The sequence below is a fragment of the Hypoxylon trugodes genome (assembly GCF_022578975.1).
Source record: "Hypoxylon trugodes strain CBS 135444 unplaced genomic scaffold F4822scaffold_11, whole genome shotgun sequence".
In the NCBI taxonomy this organism is placed as follows: Eukaryota; Fungi; Ascomycota; class Sordariomycetes; order Xylariales; family Hypoxylaceae; genus Hypoxylon; species Hypoxylon trugodes.
In genome coordinates this window covers 1,573,201-1,598,503 of record NW_026250026.1, presented here as the reverse complement: position 1 = coordinate 1,598,503, position 25,303 = coordinate 1,573,201, and the positions used below count along the sequence as shown (strand labels likewise).

Below are 25,303 nucleotides of genomic sequence, written 5' to 3'. Positions count from 1 at the left end.
CAATACTAGGGTCTCGAGCTTATCGCAGCGGCTGCAGGGTGAGTGCGTTGATCTAAAGGGAATCCTGTTTCTTGCCACTGCCAAGTGGTAATGCCGTTCTCCTTTGACCCTTGAAAAGAAAAATCTGGGGAAACAAGCTCAGAGATCATGAGCTCCCTTTTTTACGATAGCTTCAAACTGTTGTAATGCATGGTACAAGGCTGGAGGTAGTGCTGTATGATGATGCACCTTGAAGTGACGGGGGCACGGGGAGTACTGGCATCCCGACAGACTGGGATCGAGATTCCGACTTCACCCACTGTCTAGGGGTCATGGCGTTTCCCTATTGGGCATCTCGGACAGCCTCGAACGAATCAGGGCTCTTCCCCATAGGACCGGATCCATACGCGCGTCCTAATTCTTCCGGTTTGTTCTCTTAAGTACCTCGTAGGCGAGAGAAAAAATTGCATCCGAAGGTGCCGGGCTTGCTAGCATGCTAGCTTTTGTCTTCGGCACTACTCTCAGCTGTAGGCTACAGTATAACTGTCATCCATGATTTTCTAGGCAGTAGCATAGTTTCGTCATTATAGTTTTCGCAGTTGAATGGAAATAAGTGACGATCTGGCCTTTTCGCTATTATATTGAAGGAATTGTTTATGATAGGAATAAAATGAATGTATATAACAAAATACGCAATGGAGCTAAGCTATGAATGACGATTTGAAAACGTGTTAGCCAGCTTTATTGTCCACGGTCAAGGGCTGCCTCCCGTCCATATTACCTAGGTGGGTTTGTTACCCGTAGTAATATCCATGCTTTGTCATATGTAAACGAACTTGGTGTCTTTTAAATATATCGTCTTTGTCCGAGACTGCTAGGTGTAGAGAGACGTGTAGTTGTATCGACATTGTAATCCTTGCCTGCCTAATAAATGACAATAGATGCGGATGTGTTCCGACAGGTCGCGATTTCTATGTATACAACATGAGTTACGTCGCTTGTGTGACTTGCCTGCCTGCCTGCCTGCCTGAGTCACAAACTAAACGAACTGCTGCAGTTTGCTAGCGGGGAGGAGGGGCAATTGCTATGTAGACCGCTATGGCTGGGAAACCAGGGCTGCGTTTACCTAGGTAGCGACTTCTTAGAGGTTACGACACCTCGCATAGTTTGGCCATGTGGATGGTGTATTTGCAATAGGGACACTAACAAAGTTCCCGGATCCTTCCATTTTAGCCCCCCGGCTCCACTGACTTGATTGGAAATTCATGGAAGTGCGACCGCGAGGGCCAACTAGAAAACTGTCAGCAGAAAGAAAGAACCAGCGAACATTTTAGTTAGCATAGGGCTAATGCACGCAGCATACCCTGGACCTTCCCCCTTCAACTGGGTCCCCTGTATGCCTGTATGCCTGTATGTACCTAGAAACTCACCTGTGCTATAGAATTTAGGGAAAAAATACGATCCATCAATTTTTTTTATTATTACAACCAAAATCCAATATCACCCACCAAAATCCCATCCAACACCAGCCCCAAACCTTTTTCATGGTATTCCTCAATTTTTTCTGCGTTCAATAATTCGCAGATATTTTTTCACCTCTTCTTCTTTTTTTCACAATTCAATATTCGCGCGTTTGTTTGACGGCTACGGTGCTGTCAAATGAACCTGCAACGACCCATTTTACCCTTTCTCTATGTAAGTCGTCATTGATTTGGTCATTATTATTTCCGCGTTTGCTCGCGCACCCAAAGAAATTTTGTATTTCGAGACTGGGGTCCCGTAGACTCTTAGATCGAGTCACGAGCGCACAAAACACCAAACTTCGATCCTATTTTTCTACTCAAACTGGTTGAACACTTCGGATTTGCGCTAACTAGATCATTTCTTCCATTTCTCTAGTCACCCTCCCCTCCTGGCGTCATCTAAATGCCCACCATCTATTCGTCCTTGTACCAGAATTTCATCCGTCAAGGATTTGCGAAATCTTTCACCCACGGCTACGCGCAATCTGTCGTAGCTGCTACTCACCCCCATGTTCTAAACTCACAGAACCGTCCGTCGTTCGCTCGACGTAACAGTCAGCGAGTCGGACGTCTCTCTAGCCTTCAGCTCCAGAATGCCTTCCACAACTCTTCGAGTGCCCAGCATGACCTTCGTCACGAGAAGCATACCAGTGGCAACCTAGATGCCTACTTCGAGGCTCTGAGAAAACAACAGGATACCGGCGACGTCGAGAAGGAATGGACACAGTTTCAATTTCTCAAATCCATAGAATGGAAACCGAATGCTTCATCCGTCCTTGAGGGTCCCGAGTCCGAGGTACAGAACGCTGATGCTGCTGAAGCTGCTCAGGATGGAGTCGAGGATGTGGCGGTTCCCGTAGATGTGGAGGCAGCGTTGGCTCATATTGATGCTGCTATAGAGAAAGAGATCGAGGTTCGCGAGTTGAGGGAAGCATTGGAAGAGAGCGCCACACGTTCCCCAAGGGCATCGACTCCCTCTGTCGCAAGTGGCGTTCGATCTCGTGCTCAGACTCCCGTCATCGAAAGGTCGGAAACACCTGCTAGCATCGCCCGCACCGCAACTCCACCGGTCGACCCCCAATCTAAGAGCTACGCGGATCATCTCACCAAGCTTTCCGAAGATGGTCGCTATGCTGAAATTCCCGCTGTCTTTGAGGCCATGCTTGTTGCCGATATCAAGCCCATAGCCGCATCATACAATGCCTTGTTGGTTGCTGCTATCCAGATCCCCACCGAGAAGATTGAGGTCGTCTCAAAGGCTCTAGATGTCTATGCTGATATGATGCGCCGAAAGATCACCCCGGACAGCGATACATACAACATCTTAGTTGGTTTGTTGGCTGCTCGATGCCTGGAAGTGTCTACTCTCAAGAAGGGTCTCGAGGACAAGCGTCTTCGTTTTGGTGGTATGGATGAGCCCGGAAAATTCATGTTTGCCTCGAATGAGCTGGAACATGCCATTCTCTCAGAGGATGATAGACTTGACCTCGCAGTTAGGTTGTTCGAGACCTCCGTTTTGACAGGCAAAGCGAACTACTCATCTGAGACCTACCATCAGCTCATCTCCGCATGTGCTCAAGCTGGCCGTGTTTCTGACATGCTCCACCTTTTTGAGCATATGGAACTGACTGGTGCTGTTCCTTTTGCGGCTACTTTCCCCTCCATGATCACCGCTTTTGCCGGCACAGGTGATTTAGCTAGTGCCGTCGAATGCTACAATGAGTACAAGGAGCTCGCCGTCGCTCATGACAACGGCAAGTACACGCTAAATGACCGACTTGATTCCCAGGTTTACGCTTCAGTGATCAACGCATATGTCATCAACGATAAGTTGGATGGCGCCAAGAAGTTTTACGAGAAGATCGTAAACTCATATGGCGTAGGCGCCGCTCAGATTCAGGACGCAATTATTAGCGGTGGATTTGTCGAGGCCTTCACCGCTAGGGGAATCTACCACGAAGCACTTCGATGGGCTCAGGAGATCGAGAACAATGCCCGTTTGAGTGCCTTCGCAGATATTGCGACTGCTGCCGCCGATTTTGGCGACCGAAATACCGCGGTTACCGCTTTTGCTAACCTTCCCATTTCGTTCCAGGGTATTGCAACTCCTGCTATGGCCTTGTTAGCTCTTAGTGTCCGACAAGGTGATGTTCCAGCTGCTGCTAGATACTGGCACGTGCTGAGCAACCCTGAAGTCAAGGTTGACTCGTCCTTCATTGAGCCAACAGCTATGTTTGCCGTTGCTATGATTGGTTCGGGTCAGGTGGCCGAAGGATTGGCCGAGTCCGAGTTGATGTTCCAGCGAATTCGCGCCGTCGAAAATGAAGGTAGACCGCACATCGCCGACGAAATAGACGAGGGTGTCGAATTCATCACACGGTTCATGGCCACTCGTGGCATTCCGGATCCCCGTGAGGTTGCTTCTCAAACAAGTTTCGGCCAGCAAACCTTTTCCGCGTCCCCTTATTCGTCGACACCTACCGTTTCGAGCTACGAGGATAACTTCGATCCCTATGCTCATAACACCGACTTCAAGGGTTCGTCTATCATCTCAGATGAGCTTGAAGGTGCCCACGGTCGAAAAGGACCTCGACTTAACGAGGCACTGACTCGTTTCCGCAACATGCGACGTGCTGGACGTCATCCAAGGTACATTACCTATGCTAAGATGATTTCCGCCGCCGCACGAGAAAGCAAGATGGACCTATGCCACGATATCCTCGCTATGGCCCGTACCGATGTCCCTTTCCTCCCGCAATATTCTGTTGTTCGTTATGGCTGGTCCTCTATTCTCGATGCTATGGTTGGAGCTTGCTTAACTCTCGGTGATCGCGTCCTAGCGGAGCAGTACCACCATGAGCTTCTTGAGATGGGAGCCGCTCCCTCAGCTAACACCTTTGGTCTTTACATTACTACACTCAAAGAATCAACGAAGACCTTTGATGAGGCTTCAGAGGCCGTCAAGATCTTCCACCGGGCAAAAGCTGAGGGTGTTGAGCCTTCATCATTCTTGTACAACGCTCTAATTGGCAAACTGGGCAAGGCTCGTCGTATTGATGACTGCCTATTCTACTTCGCAGAGATGCGTGCTCTAGGTATCAAGCCAACAAGCGTCACGTATGGGACAATCGTAAATGCTCTATGCCGTGTTAGCGACGAGAAATTCGCAGAGGAACTTTTCGATGAGATGGAGTCCATGCCCAACTACAAAGCTCGTCCAGCTCCGTACAACAGCATGATGCAATTCTTCCTTACTACCAAACGCGATAAATCCAAGGTTCTCGCTTACTACGACCGAATGCAGGCTAAGGGGATTGCGCCGACTGCTCACACCTATAAGCTTCTCGTCGATACTCACGCTACCCTCGAACCTGTCAACATGACTGCCGCTGAGGTTGTTCTGGACATGATTCGCGCCTCTGGTGGAAACCCCGAGCCAGTCCATTACGCTTCGCTAATTCATGCGAGGGGCTGTGTCCTCCACGATATGCAGGGCGCGAGAAAGATCTTCGATTCGGTCATGAGTGATCCAAGCATCAAGCCTAATGCTTGCCTCTTCCAAGCATTGTTTGAAGCTATGGTTGCCAACCATAAGGTAGTCGACACCGAGGCAGTTCTATCCATGATGAAGCAGAAGCGTGTAGAACTTACACCCTACATCGCGAACACTCTCATCCACGGATGGGCTGGCGAAAAGAACATTACCAAAGCTGCTTCAGTTTACAACAGCGTCGGTCGTGAGAAGCGTGAACCCAGCACGTACGAGGCTATGACTCGCGCTTTCCTCGCTGTAGAAGACCGGGAGAGTGCTAAGTCGGTTGTCGGAGAGATGCTTTCTCGGGGCTACCCGAGCGCTGTCGTTAACAAAGTTTTAGAGCTTCTTGGCGGTGGCAGTGGTAATGAAGAGGTGGCTGCTTAAGTTGACTATATGGTCAATTTGAGAGTGGTTATTTTCCTTATGTTATTTTTCTTTGTTCTTTGCTTTTAATGCGATACCCCGTGTTGTGCTGCAAGAGGTTGATATGATTTAATTTCTTTTTTTTTTTTTTTACCGGGGTGGTCGGTTGAAGCGAAGAGCAGCATAACCTATTTCTAGATGACCTTGACTAGACAAGGTTGTCATAGCGGGCCAGGCGTTTTTATGGATTTGCATGTAAAACGGATTACGGACGAGAGGGGGCATCAACGGGAAAAGGGCATCGGCCAGTGTGTCGGTTTATAGACAAATCTCCACTTTGCATATACTGCGAAAGAAACTTCCATTTATTTATCTACAGGGACGAGTTATTGAAAGGGGGACAAAATTCAAATGGACCCCTGGGATTGGGCGATGGATGATGAGGCCCAATAGATATCAGAGCGGCGTTCGGAACGGCTAATGAAGAGCAACGGCATTTACGTCGCTCGTTATGATACGTGATGAGCACGTATCGGGTACCATTGGCATGATAGCTCTACGTGCCTTGTATGATAGTTAATACTATGGAAGTTGTTCCAAAATATTCTCATTTCGAATACGTGAACCATAATGGTACTTTGGTCCAAGCTACAATCTATTCAAAGCCTACCAACTGCATGTAGATGTATTGCAGGTAAAATATATGTTATCACGTCGGACCAACACCAATAAGTTAGTATTAGGTAGAGTTGACCCATCCCACATTAAGGGACAAATAAGTCCTCCCTTCGCACCCCCAATTACAAAGGGCTCCAACAGTTAAACTTCATTTTCTTTTCTACTAACTATACCATACCAGACGAGTGGGTATCACAGTTTAATGGCGTCGCCTCATTTGGTTTGAAAATAATTGAAAGTCATTAAGAATATCTTTGTTCTTACGACTTGTCTCATCGAGATGAATACTAAGGTAGACCAAACTATCTTGGCCCTTAGACGGGCCATACAGAACGCTCATCTTGTCACACCCGACGCAGCTGAAGAATATGCATCTCTAAATAATAGTTATCTTTCAGGATTTGAGAGTGACCTGTCTCCTGCCTGCATCTTTCTCCCTCGGTCGAAAGAGGAGGTCGCCGCATTTGTTCGGACGATTCGGCCATTCGTTAGTGATGTCCAATTTGCCATTCGAGCTGCCGGACGACAGCCTTTGCCCGGATGTGCAAATATCCAAGGTGGCATCACTGTTGATCTAAGATCATTGACTGGCGTTAACGTTCAAGATGGCCACGTCCAGATTGCTGCCGGTGAGTCCTGGGGATCCGTTTACGAGCACCTGGAGCCCCATGGTCTAGGTGTCACAGGTGGTAAATCGACGACATGTGGTATCGGGGGTTTGGCAACGCAAGGTATGCGCGAACGGGGTGCTCCGAAAAAGGTCTATGGGGTGAGGATAGCAGAAAATTAACTATTTTCTTAATAATTAGGTGGTCTCTCGTTCTATTCATCCCGAGAAGGCTTCATATGCGACAACGTTATCAACTTTGAAGTCGTCGTGGCCTCAGGCGAGATTATCAATGCGAACGCCCAAGAAAATCCGGATCTTTGGGTCGCGTTGCGAGGTGGTGGGAACAATTTTGGTACGAAATCCATCTTATCAAACGACCACATCAAGCCCCCGGTAGCGCTGTCCTGACCAATTGAAATATTCCAGGTATCGTCACGCGGTTTGATCTTCGGACATTCAAGCAAGGGCCTATGTACGCGGGCATGGTCTTTTACTATAAACCTAGTTTTCCGGACCAAATGGCTGCTCTAGTAAAAGAGCTCACATCGCCCGATGCTAGTGTCGAAACACATCTTATGCTCAGCCTTGCATACGCCCAAGTTTTCGGGAATGGAAACGATATCATTTGTTTGAATCAGCTTTACTATACCCAGCCCGTCCAGGACCCTCCTGCTCTGGCCCCTTTTACTCATGTCCAACCACAGAGAACTGAGATGAACACTATGAAAATTCAGACGCTTGTTGAGGCTGCAACGGAACAATCTGCTGCGGGGCAGAGCATGATCAGGTATGCCCCAACCAAGTATCCATGGCTCCCTAGTAAGCTAGCTAAATAATGGTCTTTTAAGATGTCTCTACATGAACATTTGTGTTAAAGCTGATGTCGAAACACTCACTACGGGCGGCGACATTTGGTGTGAAGAATTGGAATCAGTCAAGGACGCAGCCGGTCTTATGTGTTCTTACACCTTGCAACCGTACCCAGTGTCACTACTCGAGAACACAAATGCGAAGGGTGGAAACGTAATGGGCTTGGACCCCAGCAACGGCCCCGTCGTCAACGTTCTGCTGTTGACGTACTGGACGGAAAAGAAAGATGACGAGCGGATCATCGGCTTTATGCAGAAGGCCTTGAAGCGTATCGGACAGAATGCTGAGGCTAGAGGTCAGTTGGTTCCTTACATTTATTGGAACTATGCATTTTCTCATCAGGACGCTCTGCGGTCGTACGGTGAGGAGAACGTGAAGAAGCTGCAGGAGGCCAGTAAGAAGTACGATCCCAATGGTGTGTTCCAAAAGGCATGTCTGGGTGGTTTCAAGCTATTCACGTAGATACGGTTACGATCGCTAGAATAAAGAAAAGCGATGGAAATAAAGTTTACCGAAAGATACGGATTGCGGTTATTAAGTCGGAGGACCATGGAGGTCGGGATCGGATCCGGAGGAGACAAGATGGGAAGGAACGAGACGGAACTGCAAGACTGTAGCAATTAGTGTGAGCTTAAAAGTTTGTTGCGACCCATTAACAACAATATAACGATGCAATTCTCATGTAAAATTCATTCCCGCTAAGCGTGCTTTTTATCTATATCCCTTCGTGATTTGTACATCTTCACTACCTTTTCCCATCCCCCTTTTCATTTTTAGAGGATCTCATCCGATATTGAACTCCCCGGCGGCACTCATAACTGCCTTCATCTTCATCCTCATTCTCCTCGCCGCATCTTCATCTGTAGCACCCGCTCCATCCTCGCCATCACTATCAGCACCTCTCTTCTGCCCACCAGCCCCAGCACCGACTTTAGCGCCAGCCTTATACGTCCTCCTTGATGGACCGCCACCAATACCACCCGGCGCTTCGCGAAGCGCGAAGCTCTTGGCCGAATGTCCGAGGTGTAACTGTGTAATATCGAAGTATACACGCTCGTCTCGGACGTGGGTAGCGTATGCACGGATATGCGAGCGGAAAGCCTGGCGTGCCGCATCGAGGAGTTTCGAGTTGGTGTTACTACTACCACTTTCTTTCTCTTTTTCAGAAGCTAGAAGGCGCTGTTCAAGGTGAAGCTGTAGCGCTTCGGCGCGGGAATTGGGCGTCTGTCGGTCGGAGACTAGAGTCTGAGGTTCCGACGATGTGTCTGGTTTGGGCAGGGTTATGGGTGTTATGAAGCCATTCTGCAGCGTGGCGTCGTACGATTGAGGGGTAAGTGGCGTCGCCGATTTTAGAAGATCCACGTACCCCTCCTCGCAACCTGGTTGCAGGCACAGTGTTGCTTTTCCAGGTCGGCCTGCTCGTGCGGTTCGTCCAATTCGGTGGACATGATCATCGACGCTGAAGGCTGGGTCGTACTCGATTACGAGATCAACGGCCGGGACATCAAGACCACGAGATGCGATGTCGGTTGTGATGAGAACAGAAGGATTTTTTGAGGCATGGAAGGCGGCGAGTGTAGATGTACGGACCGGCTGTTGAAGAGAGCCATGTAGTTTTAATAGTGTTATATCAGGATTAGCTGGTGATGTGATGTAGGCGGCGTCGGCAACGGTGTCTTTTGTGGGAGATGTATCGTTGGAAGAGGATTGAAGGCGCGTAGAGCGGAGTAAGTCGAAATGAAAATCGACCGAATCGGCACATGATATGAAGATAATGGCTTTCATAACCGAACCTCTCCGCGCGAAGGACGATTTGAGAAGGGCTATTAATGTGACCAACCGCAATTTAGCTGGTACAACGATATAAGACTGTTTCAATTGAGACGGTGCTGTGAAAACGGCATCGTTGGTCTCAACTGCTGCATCGCCATCGCTTTCTGACTTCGAGGCCGTGATATGGGTGGCATCCTGTAAACTGATCTCACCCAATTTTTGCACGTTCATCTTCATCGTGGCCGAACAGAGGACGGTGACACGCCGTTGCGGTAAAGCGCCGAGGTTTACTTCTTCCTTATTTGTCTCTTTTAATTTTTCCTTGCGGATCTGCCCCACGATGTTTTTTAGTTCGTCTTCAAAACCCATTTCCATTAACCTATCGCCTTCGTCTAGAATAAGCCATCTTACAGTACCAACATCCAGCACTTTGGTGTTGTCCAGGTGATCGGCAAGGCGACCGGGCGTAGCAATCAATATATTGACACCTTTCCTTATTCGAGCCTTTTCGGATTTCTTGCTCTCTCCACCTATGACAGTTGTACTGACAATCCATGGGGCACATCGTAGCACCTTCTCAAGCACGGTAGCGATCTGCTTGCACAATTCTCTTGTTGGAGCCAGGATAATCGCAAATAGACCTGAATCGCGATGTATTCGAGTTCCAGTGGCAGAACCGTCTTCTCGATGACTCAAGGCTATAATCCGTTGCACAATAGGTAGCAGATAGGCCAAGGTCTTTCCGGAACCCGTCTCGGCTTGTAGGAATGCGTCGCTATCATCCTTTATTAATAGTGGAATTGTGTTCTTTTGTATGGATGTCGGTGCTTTCATCTCGAGTTTGGACGATAGATGTTGGGCAATGCGCGGGGATAAACCGAGGGCGTGGAAATTTTCGGCCTCATTAGATAATGGCGCATTGGATGGTTTCGCAGGTTCGGTTTCTTCCGCTGGTTCTTCGAAGACGGTCCTCGGGGTTGGGTTAGAGGTGAATAACCTCGAAGTTATACCACCAGGCTTAGCAGACGCGCTGTTTGTCTCCTGTCGTCTTGAGTGTTCAGTTTGACCATTTGAATCGCCAAAGGTCTTTTGGCGCTTCGCAGGCCTCTCATCGTGGTTACGGTGAAACTCCCGTCGATCCTTGGTCAATGGGGTGGAATTGGCTTCACTCCTTGTAGGTCCCTTGTGATTATTTCTGGCGCTTCGTTGAGCATGAACCCGATCTCTCCAACGACCGCCTGTGAATTTGACCTGTCGTTTTATCGGCGCATCACTAATGTCAAAATTCAGGAGCATCCCAGTATCAGCCATTGTCACGAGATTTAGATGGTAACTTTGGAGGCGGCGCAAAAATTGGGAGGGGTGTAGCCGAAAAGGAAGAACTGGAGAAGTAGAAACGGAAGTGGCAGAATTCCCTAAACTTTTTGGCGGTCTGTCATTGGCTTATCTTATCTTGGGACGTAACATACTCTTAAATGCATATTATCTTAAACGGGGCAGGAAGGTGGGTCTTCAAAAGTGCAGATATCGTCACATCGCCTAGTCAGTCAAATTTCAAATCTTTCGAGTTTCACTTTCATTCGTTGAATCTCCCGCAGTGAATCGCAAAATACTGCGGCGTGGCTCTCTAGACGACTAGAACGATCGTTATTTTCACTTGTATATGTCCTTCCTAGCCTGCAGGTTAGTTTCAGCTGCGGCAATACCTAGGATAGCTAGAATAAGAGGAGCTAAATTCGGGGCCTATCTGTGTAACTTCTGCAGCGGAGGTGAGGGGAAGGGGGACGATGGCGATCTTACACGACCTTCAACCCCCTTGAAAAAATTAAACTACCGTCATCCCAACCTATTCATCCAACAACAAATACAATCTCTCTTATTCTGTCTTTCACAGATATCTTCTAGTAGACATAAACACACTGGAGATGGCAGAATTCCTAGAATTTCCGGCGATCTATTGGCTTATTTTATCTTGGGGCCCGTATATCTAGGTACATAGGTGCCTTTGAATGTACATGACATCTTGATATACCAAAGGAGGCAAATCGGTCTTTGAACGTGAAGACTTCGTCACGTCACTAAATCAGTCAAATTTTATATCTAAATCGTATTTAACACGTGGTGGCCATCAGAAGATTTGAATGGGGATTATGGTGTTGTCGTATCCCCATTACTTTACTTTTTTGAGGACTTGCTCTACACAGAGTTGTACGCAACACCCCGAGCCTACTTCCAGCCAGAGCCGACATGATAATCTGCCCTGCTGTATGGCCTGCTGCAAGCCACAGCGGGTATCTCAAATATTACAGCACCCTTGGGTTAACTCTATACTTACTTGTAGAAGCAGCCCTAGATCGGCCATGTTTTCCCCGATTTGACTTCTTTTATTTTGAATGCGCAATTTTCCCTCCCAACGGGTAGAGGGTCTAGCAATACCTAGGTAGTGAACGATCGGATTCGAATGGTTTCTTGTTTGCCTAGCCCCAATCACCAAGATACTGGCCGACCTACTCGCAAGTCGCTAGTGTGCCTGCAGCCGGCCTTGCTGATCGCTTAAGTATGCTCAAACAGGATTGTAATGCACGCGGAGGGCTGCGAACGCGGCTGTGCGGATCAGTCAAACGGGGTCAGGCAGACTCCCAAGTAGGTGGGTAACACTGCATTGAATTATTGGTACTATTTAGTTGTAACTGAAGAATTAACTACTTTATGTAATGCTTTCTATGCATGTTCTCGCCACCAAGATGCCTAGCCCAGATATAATCCCTCATAGTAGAACTGGCTTAGATCGCTTGAGTTGGATAGCTCGCCGCTCTGGCCTCAGGCATCTGTGGGAGGATTTCGAATCTAAGCTCCCAGGCCTGTTCGCGGATGATGTTAAGCAGAGCCGTGTCGGGGTGATTGTACCACATCAAGTTCATTGGGTATCAAATCCAGAAGAATTCCATACTCCTTTAAGGAAAGGCGTCCCAACACTATTGTAGGAGTCGCCTCGCCATCTATTCGGGCTATGTTCTATGGTTGACGAGGTCCTCTAGAATCCTCAACCGTTACAATTCATGGAGTAGGATAGATACTACCATTGAAGGCTTCTCTGAAATATGCGATCTCGCCGAAATTACGCCCTTCTTTTTGCACTTCGTAGTTGGTATGGGTTTAAAGTTCTCATCGAAAGACGAAGACTTTATGTCATGCTATAGCACATTTGCGCCGGCGAATGATTGCCTGGCCCCCAGCCTTAACGGGCCGGAGACGCACGGCGATTCGCTTTGGGGTGATTATTCCTCGCCTCCATATTGTCTCTGGGTAATGACTTACTAATAATCTGGCATACTTAGAGATATGCTACAACATTCGGCATTTTGAACGGCATCATCGGGATCTAGAAGACCCATGGTCCTGCCGCCAGTCAGCTCTTCATCAAAGCTTCTCCGCTGCCTCTGGGCAGCCAACCTGGGTTATCATCCAACCGCCTGAGGTTTTCGAGCTAACTGTAGAGTCAACACCACACCCCATGGCCTTGCATCTTCGGTACCTTCACGCGGCCCTTGCGAACTGGAGAGAGTATCTTGACTCCTTTGCTCAAAGATTCAAATTCCTTGTGAGTAGATTTGCCCTATAGACGTCCAAGGCGAAGCTTGCTAGGCTGTCTGACTTGACTTGTGATCCTTCTCTACAGAATCAACGGATAGCAATACCAAATCCGTATGAGAAATTCGAAATCAAGTTTTCACATGAGCAACACCTCCACTACCAGAGGGGGCAGCTTCATGATGCTCTGAGCATTCTGATTAACACGAGGAACACCTTGAATGTGATCGCCGAACACGAATCTGCCGTGGCACAGAGGCAGAGTCTGTCCTCAGTCTCTCACAATGAGTTCCAACGCACTATGCGTAATATTTCTCGAAATGTCGATAATTACATCGAAACAACGAACAAACTTCTTCGTACTTCAGACGATTTGAGGTCGATGGTAAGTTATAGTAGTCTGGCCCATCCTTGACGGCAATGGCGGCACTAAATTTATCACCGTGTAGTATAGCAATATCCTCACATTTCACGGCCAAGAGTTACAGCACGATACTAGCCTGAAACTTGCACAACTTGCGCAAGCCGATGCCAAGGGAAATAGAGATATGGCGATCTTAGCCGACCTTACATATAAAGACTCACGATCGATGCGTATCGCGACAGCTATCGCTATGATATATCTTCCAGTGAATCTGGTCATGGTTAGTCTCATACTCCCATACATCAATGACTCCTTGATGAGCACAAAAAACCATGGAGCGTCTGCATCTTATTCTAAGGCTTGTTTTGCTATCTAATTATCAAAATCAGTCATTCTTCAGTAGTACCCTAGTCTGGTATGGAACAGCAGTAGATGTTACCGACGACTTTGGCTCGAGTATTCGAATCCGAACCGAGGTATGGATTGCGATAGTAGCGGCTGTCGTACTTGTTATTGGCACTGTGTGTTGGTCTTGGTGGTGGAATTGGAGAGAACAGAGGAAGCCAAACAAAATGACCCTCGGTGTTTCAAGATCAAGTAGTCCATGATCAGCTTCTAAAAGAATCAATAAAATGTATTTCTAACTAAACGGGATCTATTCTCCCTAAACATCAAACAAGTTCGTCCGGCGAGGCCAATATGGTTTGGAAGGGTGACTTCGTATGATCTGTTGTACGTGTTTATCTTACTGTGCGTGTGCTTATACCCCTCCGTGGCGTCTGGCTAGGCTTCCCCTCCTTCTCCAGCACTGGCTATTCTATGGTCTTTTGTTTGTTGAGACAGAATTCTTCTCGACCTGGCTCAACTCAATTAGTTCAAAGTCGCGTACTTTGCGGATATCGTTAACTTTACCTCTGTGAGCTCTCTAGACGCTTCTACGGAGATTGTATTTCCAAAGGCCTAAGATGCATCAGCAAGCGATGCCAGCGTCGCCTCAATTACGGCACCTACCACCACACTATAGCTCTGCCCAAAAAGGGTCCGCAGCAACCCATTCAGCTTCACGCGGTCCACGTAGCGCGTTTCTAGATAGGTAGTGACCGTCATCCTTTTCGCTATCAGAAGTTGGCCGGAATGCTGGTATAAGGCAGATTAATGCAGGGTGTCTAATGGTTGTGAGTTATCTGGTTTAAATACGTAAGGTATTATTATGGTGGCTATGCCACGCCAATCACCCTGATGTTATCATGCGTTTCAGCCCAGCACCGCCTAGGCATTTATTGCCTAACGAGTGAGGCTGCCGGTACGCGCACCAGATGAATACCTTTATACACGCTCAATATCGAGGTAGCCGTCCTCTTGATTGCACGTCCCTTATGGCTGGAATCACTTCTACTTCTGAACTGCGAGCATAAACGCAAGCACCATGCCGCCGAGCGCAGGAAGCTGTATTCACAGCCTTAGGAAGCAAATACAGGACAGCCTGGTTACCTCGATCTCCGAGCAACTTTTCCTACCGACCGACAAGCTTCACGAAATATTCACTCTTCCGGCGATCGAGGATGCTGTTAAAGAACTGCACTGTGGCCCGGACGATCGAATTAGGCTGGCGGACACTATATACCGTGAAGGCAGGAGGGTGTTTGCCATGCTTATTGATAACAACTGGCAAGATTCGGTGATAGCATTCCGCAGACATAGCGCCCTTGATAGCCGACTCCCGTTCGATGAAGTCTTCGCGGCGAGCATTGTAGGAAACGATGTTGGCCGCCGTATTGCACGGGAGGTCCAATGGAGGTTTTGCCCCTATACGTTCCCAGAGAATATGTCGGAGTGTCATCATAGGATTGAAAGGAAAATTATTCTTCCCTTCATTGATACTGAGCAAATCGGTTCTGGTGCTTTTAGTGATGTGGACAAGATGACTATTTCACTGTCCCAACAGCATTTTGATAAGGGAGTAAGTGCCCTTTGATTGGTCCCGTTGATATGGGTCTTGGACAGAACAGCTTGAACTGATGCGATAGTTACTAGGTAAAGGCAATGAAAGTAGTGCGAAAACACCTGAAAGAGAAAGGCGAGACGGAAATGTTTAAAAGGGAAACCACCTGTCTACGGCTCCTCAACCAGTTGCAACACCCCAATATAATTCGTTTATGGGGCTCCTACACATACCGCGATGAACAAAACTTCCTCTTCCCATGCGCCGATATGGATCTCGGCTCGTTCCTAATAGCTAAAGACCGCTACCAGGATTTTCAGTGGGACTTTACTTTCTACTCAGCTCTCACGGGACTCGCGTCGGCGCTGTCGAATACGCACCGCCTTCTACTCAACGAGAACAAACATGGAGTCGACCTCGACGCAGTCGGTTACCACCATGATCTCCGGCCACCCAACGTCCTAGTTAATGCCGATACTTTCATTTTAGCTGACTTCGGACTAGGGAGGTTAAAGCCGGTGGGAGACTCCTCGCACACGCCATATAAATGGATTAGTGGGGATTATGTTGCCCCTGAAAACACTGATAGCCAAGAGAATCCACAAGCTGCGAATAGGGCCACTGATGTGTGGGCTTTTGGTTGCCTCATGGCCGAAGTAATCACATACATGCTGACGGGAGCAGAGGGAGTCGAAGTATTTCGCGAGAAACGACTCACACCGGGGCGGCTTCCCAGATGGAAAGAATCCTGCTTCTACCAACCTCATGGCGAGGTTAAGCAGGAAGTTGTCGATTGGATGGGGGGCCTGGAGCACGATAATCCCCACCCAGACATTGTTCCTCTTATTGATCTAGCTTTTCAGACACTTCGAGCCGATCCACAAGATCGGCCTAACATGGACGCTATTCATCGCGAATTGCAAGTTTTGAACTTGAAAAAACACTTTTGTAGTGTTCAAGACATATTCCATAAAATCTGTGCGACCGATGAAAACACCGAGCCTCTTATAAAACGCCACTTGGAGAGTCTCCGATACGCCCAGTCACGGTTCGAGGTATGGGGTAACGCTCTCACTTCTAGTGAGGATGTTTCCTTGTATGATGATGAGAAATCAAAGAGTTCTGTTGTAAGAATGAAGAAGTTGTTCCAGGCGCTGAGAAAAGAGCGTGAGAGGCAACACTTAAAGGATAGGCCTGTCTTGTTCTCCCTTGAAAACCTCATATCCTCTCAAAGCCACATAGTCCAAGCCGTTGAAGACTTACTTGGACTGACGCCGAATAGCCTCATTCATCTGGCTGGGAACCAATACAAAAAGGAAGTTTCAGACTGCGGACTTCCCCGACAGCTACAGAATTCGCATCATACAATTGGAAATAATCTAGCAGTTGCTGGTAGACCAAATTCCGTAAATTCTCTTTTATATGAGTTCAAGGAAGAGGCACGGAGATTCTGGGACGGCCTTAGCGACGATGTGCCTTTGAATGAGATTCTGAAGGTGACGTCTATTGACAATGTGTATGACATCACGGACAAGATCCAGGACGAGCAGCGCGAACATGGCGGGCTTCGTGATCTATCGAAACTGAAGATATATCTGGAACGTCTCGAGGGATATGTTGATACGATTAACGATATTATTGACGGGAGCACCGAAATTTTGGCACTCATCTGGGGACCTGTCGCTATCCTTCTACAGCTAGCGAGACCGCTAGATAGGGCCTATGACTCGGTAATCAATGCTATTGCTGAGATAGGGCGAGCGTTGCCCGACTTTCAAGTGTCTGCCTCGATACTCAACCAGACTGTAGAGGCCAAAGAAATTCTAGTCTTCTTTTTCAAAGATTTGCTCGGCTTCTACTGTGCGGCTTTGGAATTTTTAAGCCACCCCAGTAAGTGCCATCCCAAAGCGTGCTTTGCGGTGTACCATACATTGTTCACTACAGCTAATTATCATTCTAGACTGGATGCATGCATTTGATCGTTTGTGGCCAGAGCAGCAAGCATACTATTCGGAAATTGCAAGCCATATAGGGCGTCTCATTCGACTCATGAGGACAAAAATATGTATCGGAGACATCCAACAAGAATACGAGTTTCGAAAGAAAGCACTTGAGAGTTTCAAAGAACAGAAAAAGGCTTCTCGTAAGGGGGAGTTCTATCGTATCATGACATTTTTTGCTCCACCTAGATACGACCACACCCTAAATAATCTCCATAGCCTCCGCTACCGAGGGGATGGGCACTGGCTCTTCGTTGACAAGACCTTCGTGCAATGGCGCAAAGACTCGCAGGATGCGGCTCGGGTCTTATGGCTGAAGGGGATACCAGGAGCAGGCAAGTACACAACCATGCCCCCCGGAATTTTCCCAACATTGGATATTCCAAAAATACAACACCGGCGCAGAAACAGCCCCGCCCGCATATTCGATTCAAACCATTCATCTAACGTGTATCTAATGTTGGAGCAGGTAAGACGGTTCTCTCTGGTGCAGTCATCGACCACTTGAGTTACGTCAAAAGGACTAAGATAGCTTTTGCTTTCTTAACATACCAGCAAGCTGAGACTTCGGCACTGTCAACAATTCATTCCCTCGTCTTCCAGCTGGCAGATGGAGACGAGAATTTAATGGCTATGGTTTGCGAATCGATGAATAAAGACCTACGGGCCAATTTTGCTGGCGTGGGCAATCTTCTTTCGTCTCTCATCAATTATACTGTCGGTGACGTCTATATCGTTATTGACGGTGTTGACGAGACTAGTCAAAATGAGCGGTACATACTTGTCGAGGAACTTCTCAGGCTGACCGGAGTATGCAAAAAGCTACGAGTTATTCTTAGCGCCCGACCCGAAGCCGATCTAACGCAGGTACTAGAAGAGAAATCAGTCACAATCCAGATTCATGACCATAACGAAGGAAGCATCCAGAGCTATGTTCGCAAACGCATGGGTTACATCTTCGACCGCCGCCGGGTCCTCCCACACGCGAAAACGAATATTGAAAGTCTCCTAAGGCCGCTGGCAAATCGTGCGAAAGGAATGTTCCTGTATGCCAGGCTTGTTTTGGATATGGTTGACAATATATATGACATGTCGGAGCTACAGGAAGAACTAAGAGTTCTCCCCGAAAACCTTGATGCTGCGTGAGGGCGCCTTACCCAAACTAACGAGGTGATCTCGAGTTGACAAACTATTGTACAGTTACCGTCGTATCATAGAACGCTTGGGAAGGCACGCGGATATAAGAATGACAGAAAATGCCCGGAGACTATTGGGATGGATTGCCTGCAGTTCAGTTCTAATTACTGTCGAAGAGGCTCATCAAGCATTAGTTGTGAGGCCTGACCACCGAGATCAAGTCTTCTACATGGTGGCGAAGCTAGATGTAATTGAACTTCTTGGACCAATCGTGGAGATTGTGGACAATAACATACGCTTTGTTCACTTCACAGCCAAAGAGTAAGTAACATGTGATAGAATATGCTGGTCTACTACTAATCAGGTGCCTCGCAGATACGTCTCCAGCCCTCATCTCGGAGCACAGCTAGCTAGCAAAACCCAAGCTACACTAGACTTAGCTATGCAATGTATCGGCTATCTATGCCAACGTCATCATAACCCCGATTTGTCATCGAAGGAATGTTTAGAGAAAGTCACCACTGGCCAATACAGTTTCCATGCTTTCGCAACACGAATGTGGTTTGACCTAGTCCGCCAGTATTTTCAATTGACGAAGGCGGAAAATCCATCGCCCGAAATAATCAAGTCTCTTCGGATGTTGTGGGAATGTAGGAAAAAACAAGACCTTCACAGTATCCCGGGGGATGAAGGTGATGCTGAAAGAGAATATGAGGGGAATAGCGAGGCTATTTTCGAAACATTGAGGCGACAAGAGCCTTTCCTGTATCGAGTGCTCAACAGTCTCTCGCAATTCCGTGATTCGTCTTTCCTTTTCACAGGCCGAGAGACTAAAGGTACGACCGCATTATTTGAGCCATTGAAGACCTTACTAGATGAAAACTTAGCTAACATTCGCCGGCGCAAATCAGATTCGAACAAGGGTAGAGAAGACCCCTTCTCAATGTCAAAAATGTCTCGAAAAATTAGCGAGGCCCTTGACCAAGCCCTCTGTGATTCACCAGATGGCTCGCTTATTCCTGGTAATCCCGTATGCCATCCAGATTGTGCCAATATCTTACTGCACTATGGACCTCGGCCCTTCAAATGTAAATTTCCAGGGTGTGAATTTTGGCGACACGGTTTCAAGATACGTGGCTTAAGGAACAAGCACGAACGTTCGCACGATACGCCTTTAAAATGCCACATTGCCGGCTGCGGAGTCGACTTTTTGTCAGACAGCATGCGGCGAGAACATCTCAAACAAGCCCATAGGGATGATTCAGAGCGGGTGAGCTTCGATGCTAGAAATCTAGCACGGGGCGGAGTTGAGACAATGCTCCTTGACTTAGTCCAAGAAAACAACGTTGAAGCTGTTCGGGGGATTTTAACTAAATTTCCAGACGCCCTTGAAGATCGTGCAACGCGAAATAAACTTCGACTAGTTGGCGCTTTCGCTGCTTCGGCTGATATGCTGAAGCTGCTGGAAGGGCCAGTTGGATGTAACATGGCAAAAGGAGCATTTGAAAAATATATCCAGGAGTCGATAAGGGGACGTAATGGGAGTACACTATCGTACCTTTTCCCTCAAGCAATACCTTTTGACACACTGGACTCAACTTACACGGTAAAAAATCCTGAATCGAATTTGTATAAAATAGTATCAATCGTCTCTAGACTGGTGTCGAGTAACTGGTTTGAGGGAATGAGAATTTGGTCACGCCAAATTCGAAGCGGACTGGACCGCATCCCTGAAACAAGAAAATCGAGCATTGTCAAGCAATTATTCGGACACGAAAGGATATTCTTAGCTGCGTCGTCGCACTTGACCGCAGAGCAGCAGCTTTTTTGTCTATGGAGGGACTCTGGACTTGCTCCATTGTTGGGTAGAGACTGGGCCACTTCAACTTTGAGAGTTATGGTAGAGCACTATCCATCAATCCCTCTAGCACAGTATTTACTCGAGCTAGGCGCCGATATTAACTACCGATCAAGCCGAACGCGTAAAACTGCACTTCATCTCGCAGCAAAAAAAAAATCAACCGCCAAAGGAGCCGAGATGATAAGATTTATTCTTTTAAATGGTGCTGACCCAGAGGCAGACCAAGAAGGGACCTCTGGAGCCAGTGGTCATGCGCGCCCGGGGAAGAAAATACGAGAAGAAAAGGGCGCAAAAGATATTTATAAACATTTGGGGAAGACCTGGGACGAGCTTGTCAAAGAGACTAGGAGTATCCGGAATGAGAAAAAAGAGTGCAAAGGCGCCAGTGTCCAGGATTGAGGAAAAGGGTCAGCTCGGCGGGAAGGGGGCACAATTATTAATATGTCGAGATATAAGCGCACATTACTATATGTAGCCTTTTAGCACCTGCATTTGCTGGAAAATTTTTAGCTAAAGTGCATTTATTTTCTCGTTAATCAAAGCGCCGCGCGTTAGTATCAAGAATTATATACAAGTCAATTAACGACATGGCCTGTCTATTAACCTAGGCTCCTATGCTAACATCTCTTTCATTCTCTAAGGACCTATTAGTAAAAGTCTTAAACAAGCTATTGTTGCGATTAGGCCTTACCTCCCACCGCCTGAGTTCAAGATCGGTTTCTGTTATACCGTTCGTATTGATAGTCTGATTGATGATCTGCAACTTATCATCTTGCACCTTTTGAACGTACTGGCAGTTCCGTGTATATTAGCAACGGGAAATTAAAACAATAGCCTGAAATGTCCACTTACTGTTTCCACGGAGTTGGGAACGACATATCGAATAATCGTGACCTCCTGTGTTTGCCCTATGCGATGAACTCGGTCAACGGCTTGCGCCTCCACCATTGGATTCCAATGGGGCTCTAACAGATGCACAACACAAGCAGCCGTGAGATTGACACTAGATAAAGGCACCTTAGTTGAATAGGGTTTAACAAATAATGAAGGACTATAACTCTCACCCTTCTGCGGCACTGCCAATGGTCGCTAACATCACTGTACAGTTGACATTGTTGTTGAATTCTCCTAAGGCTTTCCGTCGTCCTTCCAGACTAGTACTTCCATCAATACGTTCAAAACCTATCTGTTGTTGCTGAAGTGCCTGCTCGACCAAATCAAGCATTTTGACCCAGGAACTAAATACTACACTACGCTTGATTAGCTATGTGCTAATTTCTTTGGGGGTGAGTATGAGAGGACATACCTTTTTCTTGGCCGGGGGTTATTATCTCCTTGCTCCCGTTTTAGATTCTCTAATAATGCTAGCACCTTCGCTGAGGGTCGATAATAGGCTTGGGCCGAGTTGGACCTTTCGAAACTGGCCGATTGGCAATCCGCTACGCCAAGTTCACTTGAGAGAGTAGCTCCTCTATTAGACTCTGATGAGCCCCCTTCTGAAGATCTGCAATTGACGCAGATGGAATGATAGTCTTTCGTCCCGGAGGAGCTACCGTCAATCTCTCCCTCACAGACAGAGCACCTCCCAGAGAAAATTTGCCCCAACCCCTCATCCAAGAAAGAAGACGAACTTTCTTTTCTTATTCTTTTCATGCTGTCTGGTAGAAGATGCTCTCCGTGGTCGCAAATACGTTGCAGGCATGTAATGAGGGATAAAATATTGCAATCCTTGCCTTGGTGAGATAAGGTTACTCCCAGTCTCTTCCCTTTATCTGCTGCCTTTTCGACGCAGAGTTTCTTGTAAATATCATACAAGTCCTGGTCGTCTGCGTGGAGATGAACTTCATGTACCCTTTCAGAACGTGGGGGGAGCTCTAGGGTTTTCCGCTTCGTTCTCCGAAGACAGGTTGCTCGAATAAGTGCCTGCAAGCGGTCAATGCTCAATGGGAGCCCCTGCTCCACAGGTTGAACGATCAATGACGTGAATTCGGACTTTTGCATAAACGGAAAGACGCGTATAAAACTAAGCAAGGCGCCATAATCGTCGAGAGAGTTGTGGATCGGAGTTCCTGTCAAGCACCATCGGTAACAGGATACAAGTTCGCAAACCGACCTAAAAGTCTTTCTTGATCGATTGCGGATGTGATGGGCTACATTGAAATTAGTTGAGAGGGAAAAACACAAATATACGAGACCTCACTTGCCTTCATCCAAAACGACTCTAAGCCATTTCCACGATAAAAGAGGGCGTGTACCTTCTGAAGCTTCCCATTCGGATCGAAGCGTCTCGTATGTGGTAATCACAACATCAATGTCTCGGAATTGGCTAGAAAGGCGTTCTCGGCCGGGACCATGATATATCTCCATCCGTAGCTGTCCTTGATGGATGTGCCTACATGCCAATAGATGGTTAATCCATGTCCTCACCTATGTCCTTAATTATATAACACTTACTCCGAGGCCTGGTCCATCCAACCACAAATGGCTTTTCTTATCGTCAATCGCTTATAAATGGCATGCATTCCGGCATCAAACTCACTGGACGTTGGAGTAATGATAAGCGTTCCCTGGTATTCCGTATTCTGGCCTTGGTCTGCTGCTGTAGAGCGAAGATCCAAAGAGGAGCAGATTAACGCCAAAACACTTAAGGTTTTCCCAAGGCCCATGTCCTTTAAAGACTTCATCAGTATCTTGATTAAATAGGGGTAGAGTGACATACGTCGGCAAGTATCCCTCCCCTAGCCGGGATAGGTTTGGGTTCACGTAACATCGTAGCTGTATGACGGTAACTGGAAGTCAAAATAACGCGCTGGTCAGTACCTCTAGCACTGGTTCTTGAAGTTCACTTACTAGGTGGTCCCACTGCTTTTGACGATTTCCTTTTCCCAAAGCGATGGGAACATCGGCTCCTCGATGTAGCCGCTCTCCTTCTCATGCATCATTGCTAGTGCTATAAGCTGATGTCTAGACGAAGCGTTAGTCGTTGCCTATAATTATGTTGGTTATGCGTCATACCTCATAAGTGGTGAGCGAAGTCGTGGGCTTGGTGATATACTTGTTGTGGTTAACGCCCCACCATCCGCTTCCGCATTTTCAAAGATCTGTTGGAAACGACTTCTACTGATTTCGCTTCCTACTTCGGCCTGTATGGGATCATCGTCCATGATGTCTGGGAGTAGATGCTCAAGTTTCGGCATTTCGGCGCCAGGGCGAAGAAGGTAGTGGGGGTTGTCATATTGGACCCCTGATATGACTTCTGTGGTGCACGGATGCTGCAGAAAGCAACCCGCGTCCGAGAGAAGGTTCCCGGCGATTTCTTTATCGGCTTGGAGACCATGAATGACAATTCGTATGCTGTACTCTCGGGTCGTCTCAGCGGGGACCTTTTTCCTCATTTTGGGCTTACTTATTCCTCCCGTATCCTTAGTCCTAGAAATGAAAAGTGTAGCATCCAGCCTGAGCCGAAGCTGGCGAACTGCATTTACGAACTTAAAGTTACCCAAGATACCAGCGTGCTCATCAGAATTTCGACTACAAAGCATTAAAATATTCCCAAACGGTTTCAAAACCACAGGTACGGAATGAGCTCCGTCCCTTTGGGAAAAGGAGGAAGTGGGTGTTGCTAGTATCTTGCAACTTGTTAGGACATTGGTGGGATCTTGGGGTAGGCGTGACTTACAACACCAAAGCAAGTATCGTAGTCGTTATCGATATCCATGGATTCAGTCGACAGCGACGTAACGGGGCTCTGTGGCTCTGCTTCATTTGGCTGGGGCTCACTGAGTACCGACTGTTCGTTGGAGCATACGTCTGGTGTTGTTGTGTATCTCTGAGGAAGTGTTTCTTGCGAGTCCCCTAGGCCGCCAAGGCCCATGACAGGCAGTGGTGCCTCGGGATTTTCACACGCACTCAGGATTCCGTTGTTGATGGTGTTACCCATAGATGTATCGAATTGAGGCGAAGGTGGAGGGAAGGAATTGATGGGAAATGGCTGGCTCGGCGAATCCCTAGGCCACGTTTCGGCGACAAACGGCAATCCAAGAGACGATTGATCGAGTGGTCTAAACATCCCGGCATCAAAGTTTGGCTGCTCTCCATATGCGCATGATACGGGATTGGTTATATATGGCTGTATTTGCTGCCCTGTTTCTATAGGATTATACAATATATTTGCGATTCCGCCACTAGCGAAGTTGTTGATTTGATTTTCGCATACATTATTGAACCGGTTCCAGTGACTATGGTAAGAATCTTGAAGCGGGGACGAGGAATCTTCATAAAAAGGTAACGAAAGTTCATTGTATAAGGTCTCGTCGCCTGTGTTATTATAAGGCTGTGTGCGAGATCTTTTAGCTTCGCGGTCCTCGGGAGCTTGAGCGGAACCCGGCCGCTTACTACCCCCGGTAGATTGTGAGTTCCAAAGCAAGTCATTAATATCCATGCTTGAAAGACGCCGTTGTTGAATGGAAGCCAGGAAATGAGGTGGGATCCCTACGCCGAGGTGGAACTCGAAGTGTCGGCACTTCGTGTTATATCTGCCTAGACAGTTACTTCGGGTGTCAAACACCGCCCCATGTTATGCCACGTTGACCCCATAGTTAGGAATTCCGATATGAAAAATTGGTTCGGAGAGAGGCTGTGGGATGACAGGCGTTAATACAGTTACCCGTATATGCCCCATGCTAGACGTTTATCGCACGCCGCCGAGCAAAAGACTAAGAAATTGCCCCAAAGTTGATATGAAGACTTCTAGTAGTGGAGTGTATAACCAGTCTCCCAGATATCGCACCTAGATGTAATAAAAATACCGACGCAGGCATACCTGAAGAAGGTGCGCTATATATTTCAGCTTTGAATGGCCCCCATCTGCCTCGCTGTCTGCCCTGAGGTATCTGGGTACATATTGCTGTACTCCGCCAATGTAATGCCCCTAAGGAGCCAGCCAGTAAGACCCAAGACATATGGTACCTACTAGGTACCTATAGGTACCGTGGGCATTTGCCCAACTCCCAGCGTAAGAGCCAGCTTCCACGCCGATTAAGACGGAACCCGAAATCCAGAAGGCTTAACCCCTCTT

General features: G+C 47.6%; 6 protein-coding genes across 6 annotated transcripts; 4 read left to right on the top strand and 2 right to left on the bottom strand.

Moving 5' to 3' along the window:
* The first annotated feature begins 1,425 nt into the window (after positions 1-1,425).
* On the top strand, positions 1,426-5,832 carry F4822DRAFT_84799 (uncharacterized protein). The gene is made up of 2 exons (XM_051464071.1): positions 1,426-1,674; positions 1,879-5,832. The coding sequence occupies exon 2, from the start codon at positions 1,906-1,908 to the stop codon at positions 5,419-5,421; it is 3,516 nt and encodes a 1,171-aa protein (XP_051309454.1). The 5' UTR covers positions 1,426-1,674; positions 1,879-1,905; the 3' UTR covers positions 5,422-5,832.
* Positions 5,833-6,036: 204 nt separating this feature from the next.
* On the top strand, positions 6,037-8,227 carry F4822DRAFT_421400 (FAD-binding domain-containing protein). Its single transcript, XM_051459794.1, has 4 exons — positions 6,037-6,809; positions 6,888-7,040; positions 7,115-7,475; positions 7,537-8,227. Exons 1-4 carry the CDS (start codon positions 6,359-6,361, stop codon positions 8,018-8,020), a joined length of 1,449 nt encoding a protein of 482 aa, XP_051309453.1. The 5' UTR covers positions 6,037-6,358; the 3' UTR covers positions 8,021-8,227.
* On the bottom strand, positions 8,228-10,784 carry F4822DRAFT_421398 (ATP-dependent RNA helicase dbp-7). Its single transcript, XM_051459793.1, has one exon. It carries the CDS (start codon positions 10,640-10,642, stop codon positions 8,342-8,344), a length of 2,301 nt encoding a protein of 766 aa, XP_051309452.1. The 5' UTR covers positions 10,643-10,784; the 3' UTR covers positions 8,228-8,341.
* A 1,269-nt stretch (positions 10,785-12,053) lies between these two features.
* Positions 12,054-13,936, top strand: F4822DRAFT_421384 (uncharacterized protein; the record flags this gene model as incomplete). Its single annotated transcript, XM_051459792.1, has 6 exons — positions 12,054-12,311; positions 12,370-12,605; positions 12,670-12,932; positions 13,011-13,307; positions 13,372-13,566; positions 13,676-13,936. Coding segments are annotated over 6 exons (1,468 nt in total), but the record flags the coding sequence as incomplete, so codon positions are not given.
* Positions 13,937-15,149: 1,213 nt separating this feature from the next.
* Positions 15,150-20,728, top strand: F4822DRAFT_84758 (uncharacterized protein). The gene is made up of 7 exons (XM_051464070.1): positions 15,150-15,246; positions 15,314-17,118; positions 17,189-17,563; positions 17,698-18,370; positions 18,429-18,686; positions 18,741-19,201; positions 19,277-20,728. Exons 2-7 carry the CDS (start codon positions 15,330-15,332, stop codon positions 20,623-20,625), a joined length of 4,905 nt encoding a protein of 1,634 aa, XP_051309450.1. The 5' UTR covers positions 15,150-15,246; positions 15,314-15,329; the 3' UTR covers positions 20,626-20,728.
* A 110-nt stretch (positions 20,729-20,838) lies between these two features.
* On the bottom strand, positions 20,839-24,667 carry F4822DRAFT_434791 (SNF2 family N-terminal domain-containing protein; the record flags this gene model as incomplete). The annotated part of the gene is made up of 11 exons (XM_051462068.1): positions 20,839-20,862; positions 20,918-21,016; positions 21,079-21,229; positions 21,291-21,476; positions 21,533-22,376; positions 22,482-22,618; positions 22,681-22,895; positions 22,946-23,015; positions 23,077-23,190; positions 23,242-23,855; positions 23,906-24,667. The coding sequence occupies 11 exons, from the start codon at positions 24,665-24,667 to the stop codon at positions 20,839-20,841; spliced, it is 3,216 nt and encodes a 1,071-aa protein (XP_051309449.1).
* Positions 24,668-25,303: the final 636 nt, after the last annotated feature.

Coding starts and splice junctions, on each gene's coding strand:
- F4822DRAFT_84799 (XM_051464071.1), top strand. CDS start 1,906: ATGCCCACCATCTATTCGTCCTTGTACCAGAATTTCATCCGTCAAGGA.
- F4822DRAFT_421400 (XM_051459794.1), top strand. CDS start 6,359: ATGAATACTAAGGTAGACCAAACTATCTTGGCCCTTAGACGGGCCATA. Junction 6,810..6,887: donor CGGGGGTTTGGCAACGCAAG/GTATGCGCGAAC, acceptor CTTAATAATTAG/GTGGTCTCTCGTTCTATTCA. Junction 7,041..7,114: donor AGGTGGTGGGAACAATTTTG/GTACGAAATCCA, acceptor GAAATATTCCAG/GTATCGTCACGCGGTTTGAT.
- F4822DRAFT_421398 (XM_051459793.1), bottom strand. CDS start 10,642: ATGGCTGATACTGGGATGCTCCTGAATTTTGACATTAGTGATGCGCCG.
- F4822DRAFT_84758 (XM_051464070.1), top strand. CDS start 15,330: ATGAAAGTAGTGCGAAAACACCTGAAAGAGAAAGGCGAGACGGAAATG. Junction 17,564..17,697: donor GAAGGGGATACCAGGAGCAG/GCAAGTACACAA, acceptor ATGTTGGAGCAG/GTAAGACGGTTCTCTCTGGT. Junction 19,202..19,276: donor CACAGGCCGAGAGACTAAAG/GTACGACCGCAT, acceptor GGCGCAAATCAG/ATTCGAACAAGGGTAGAGAA.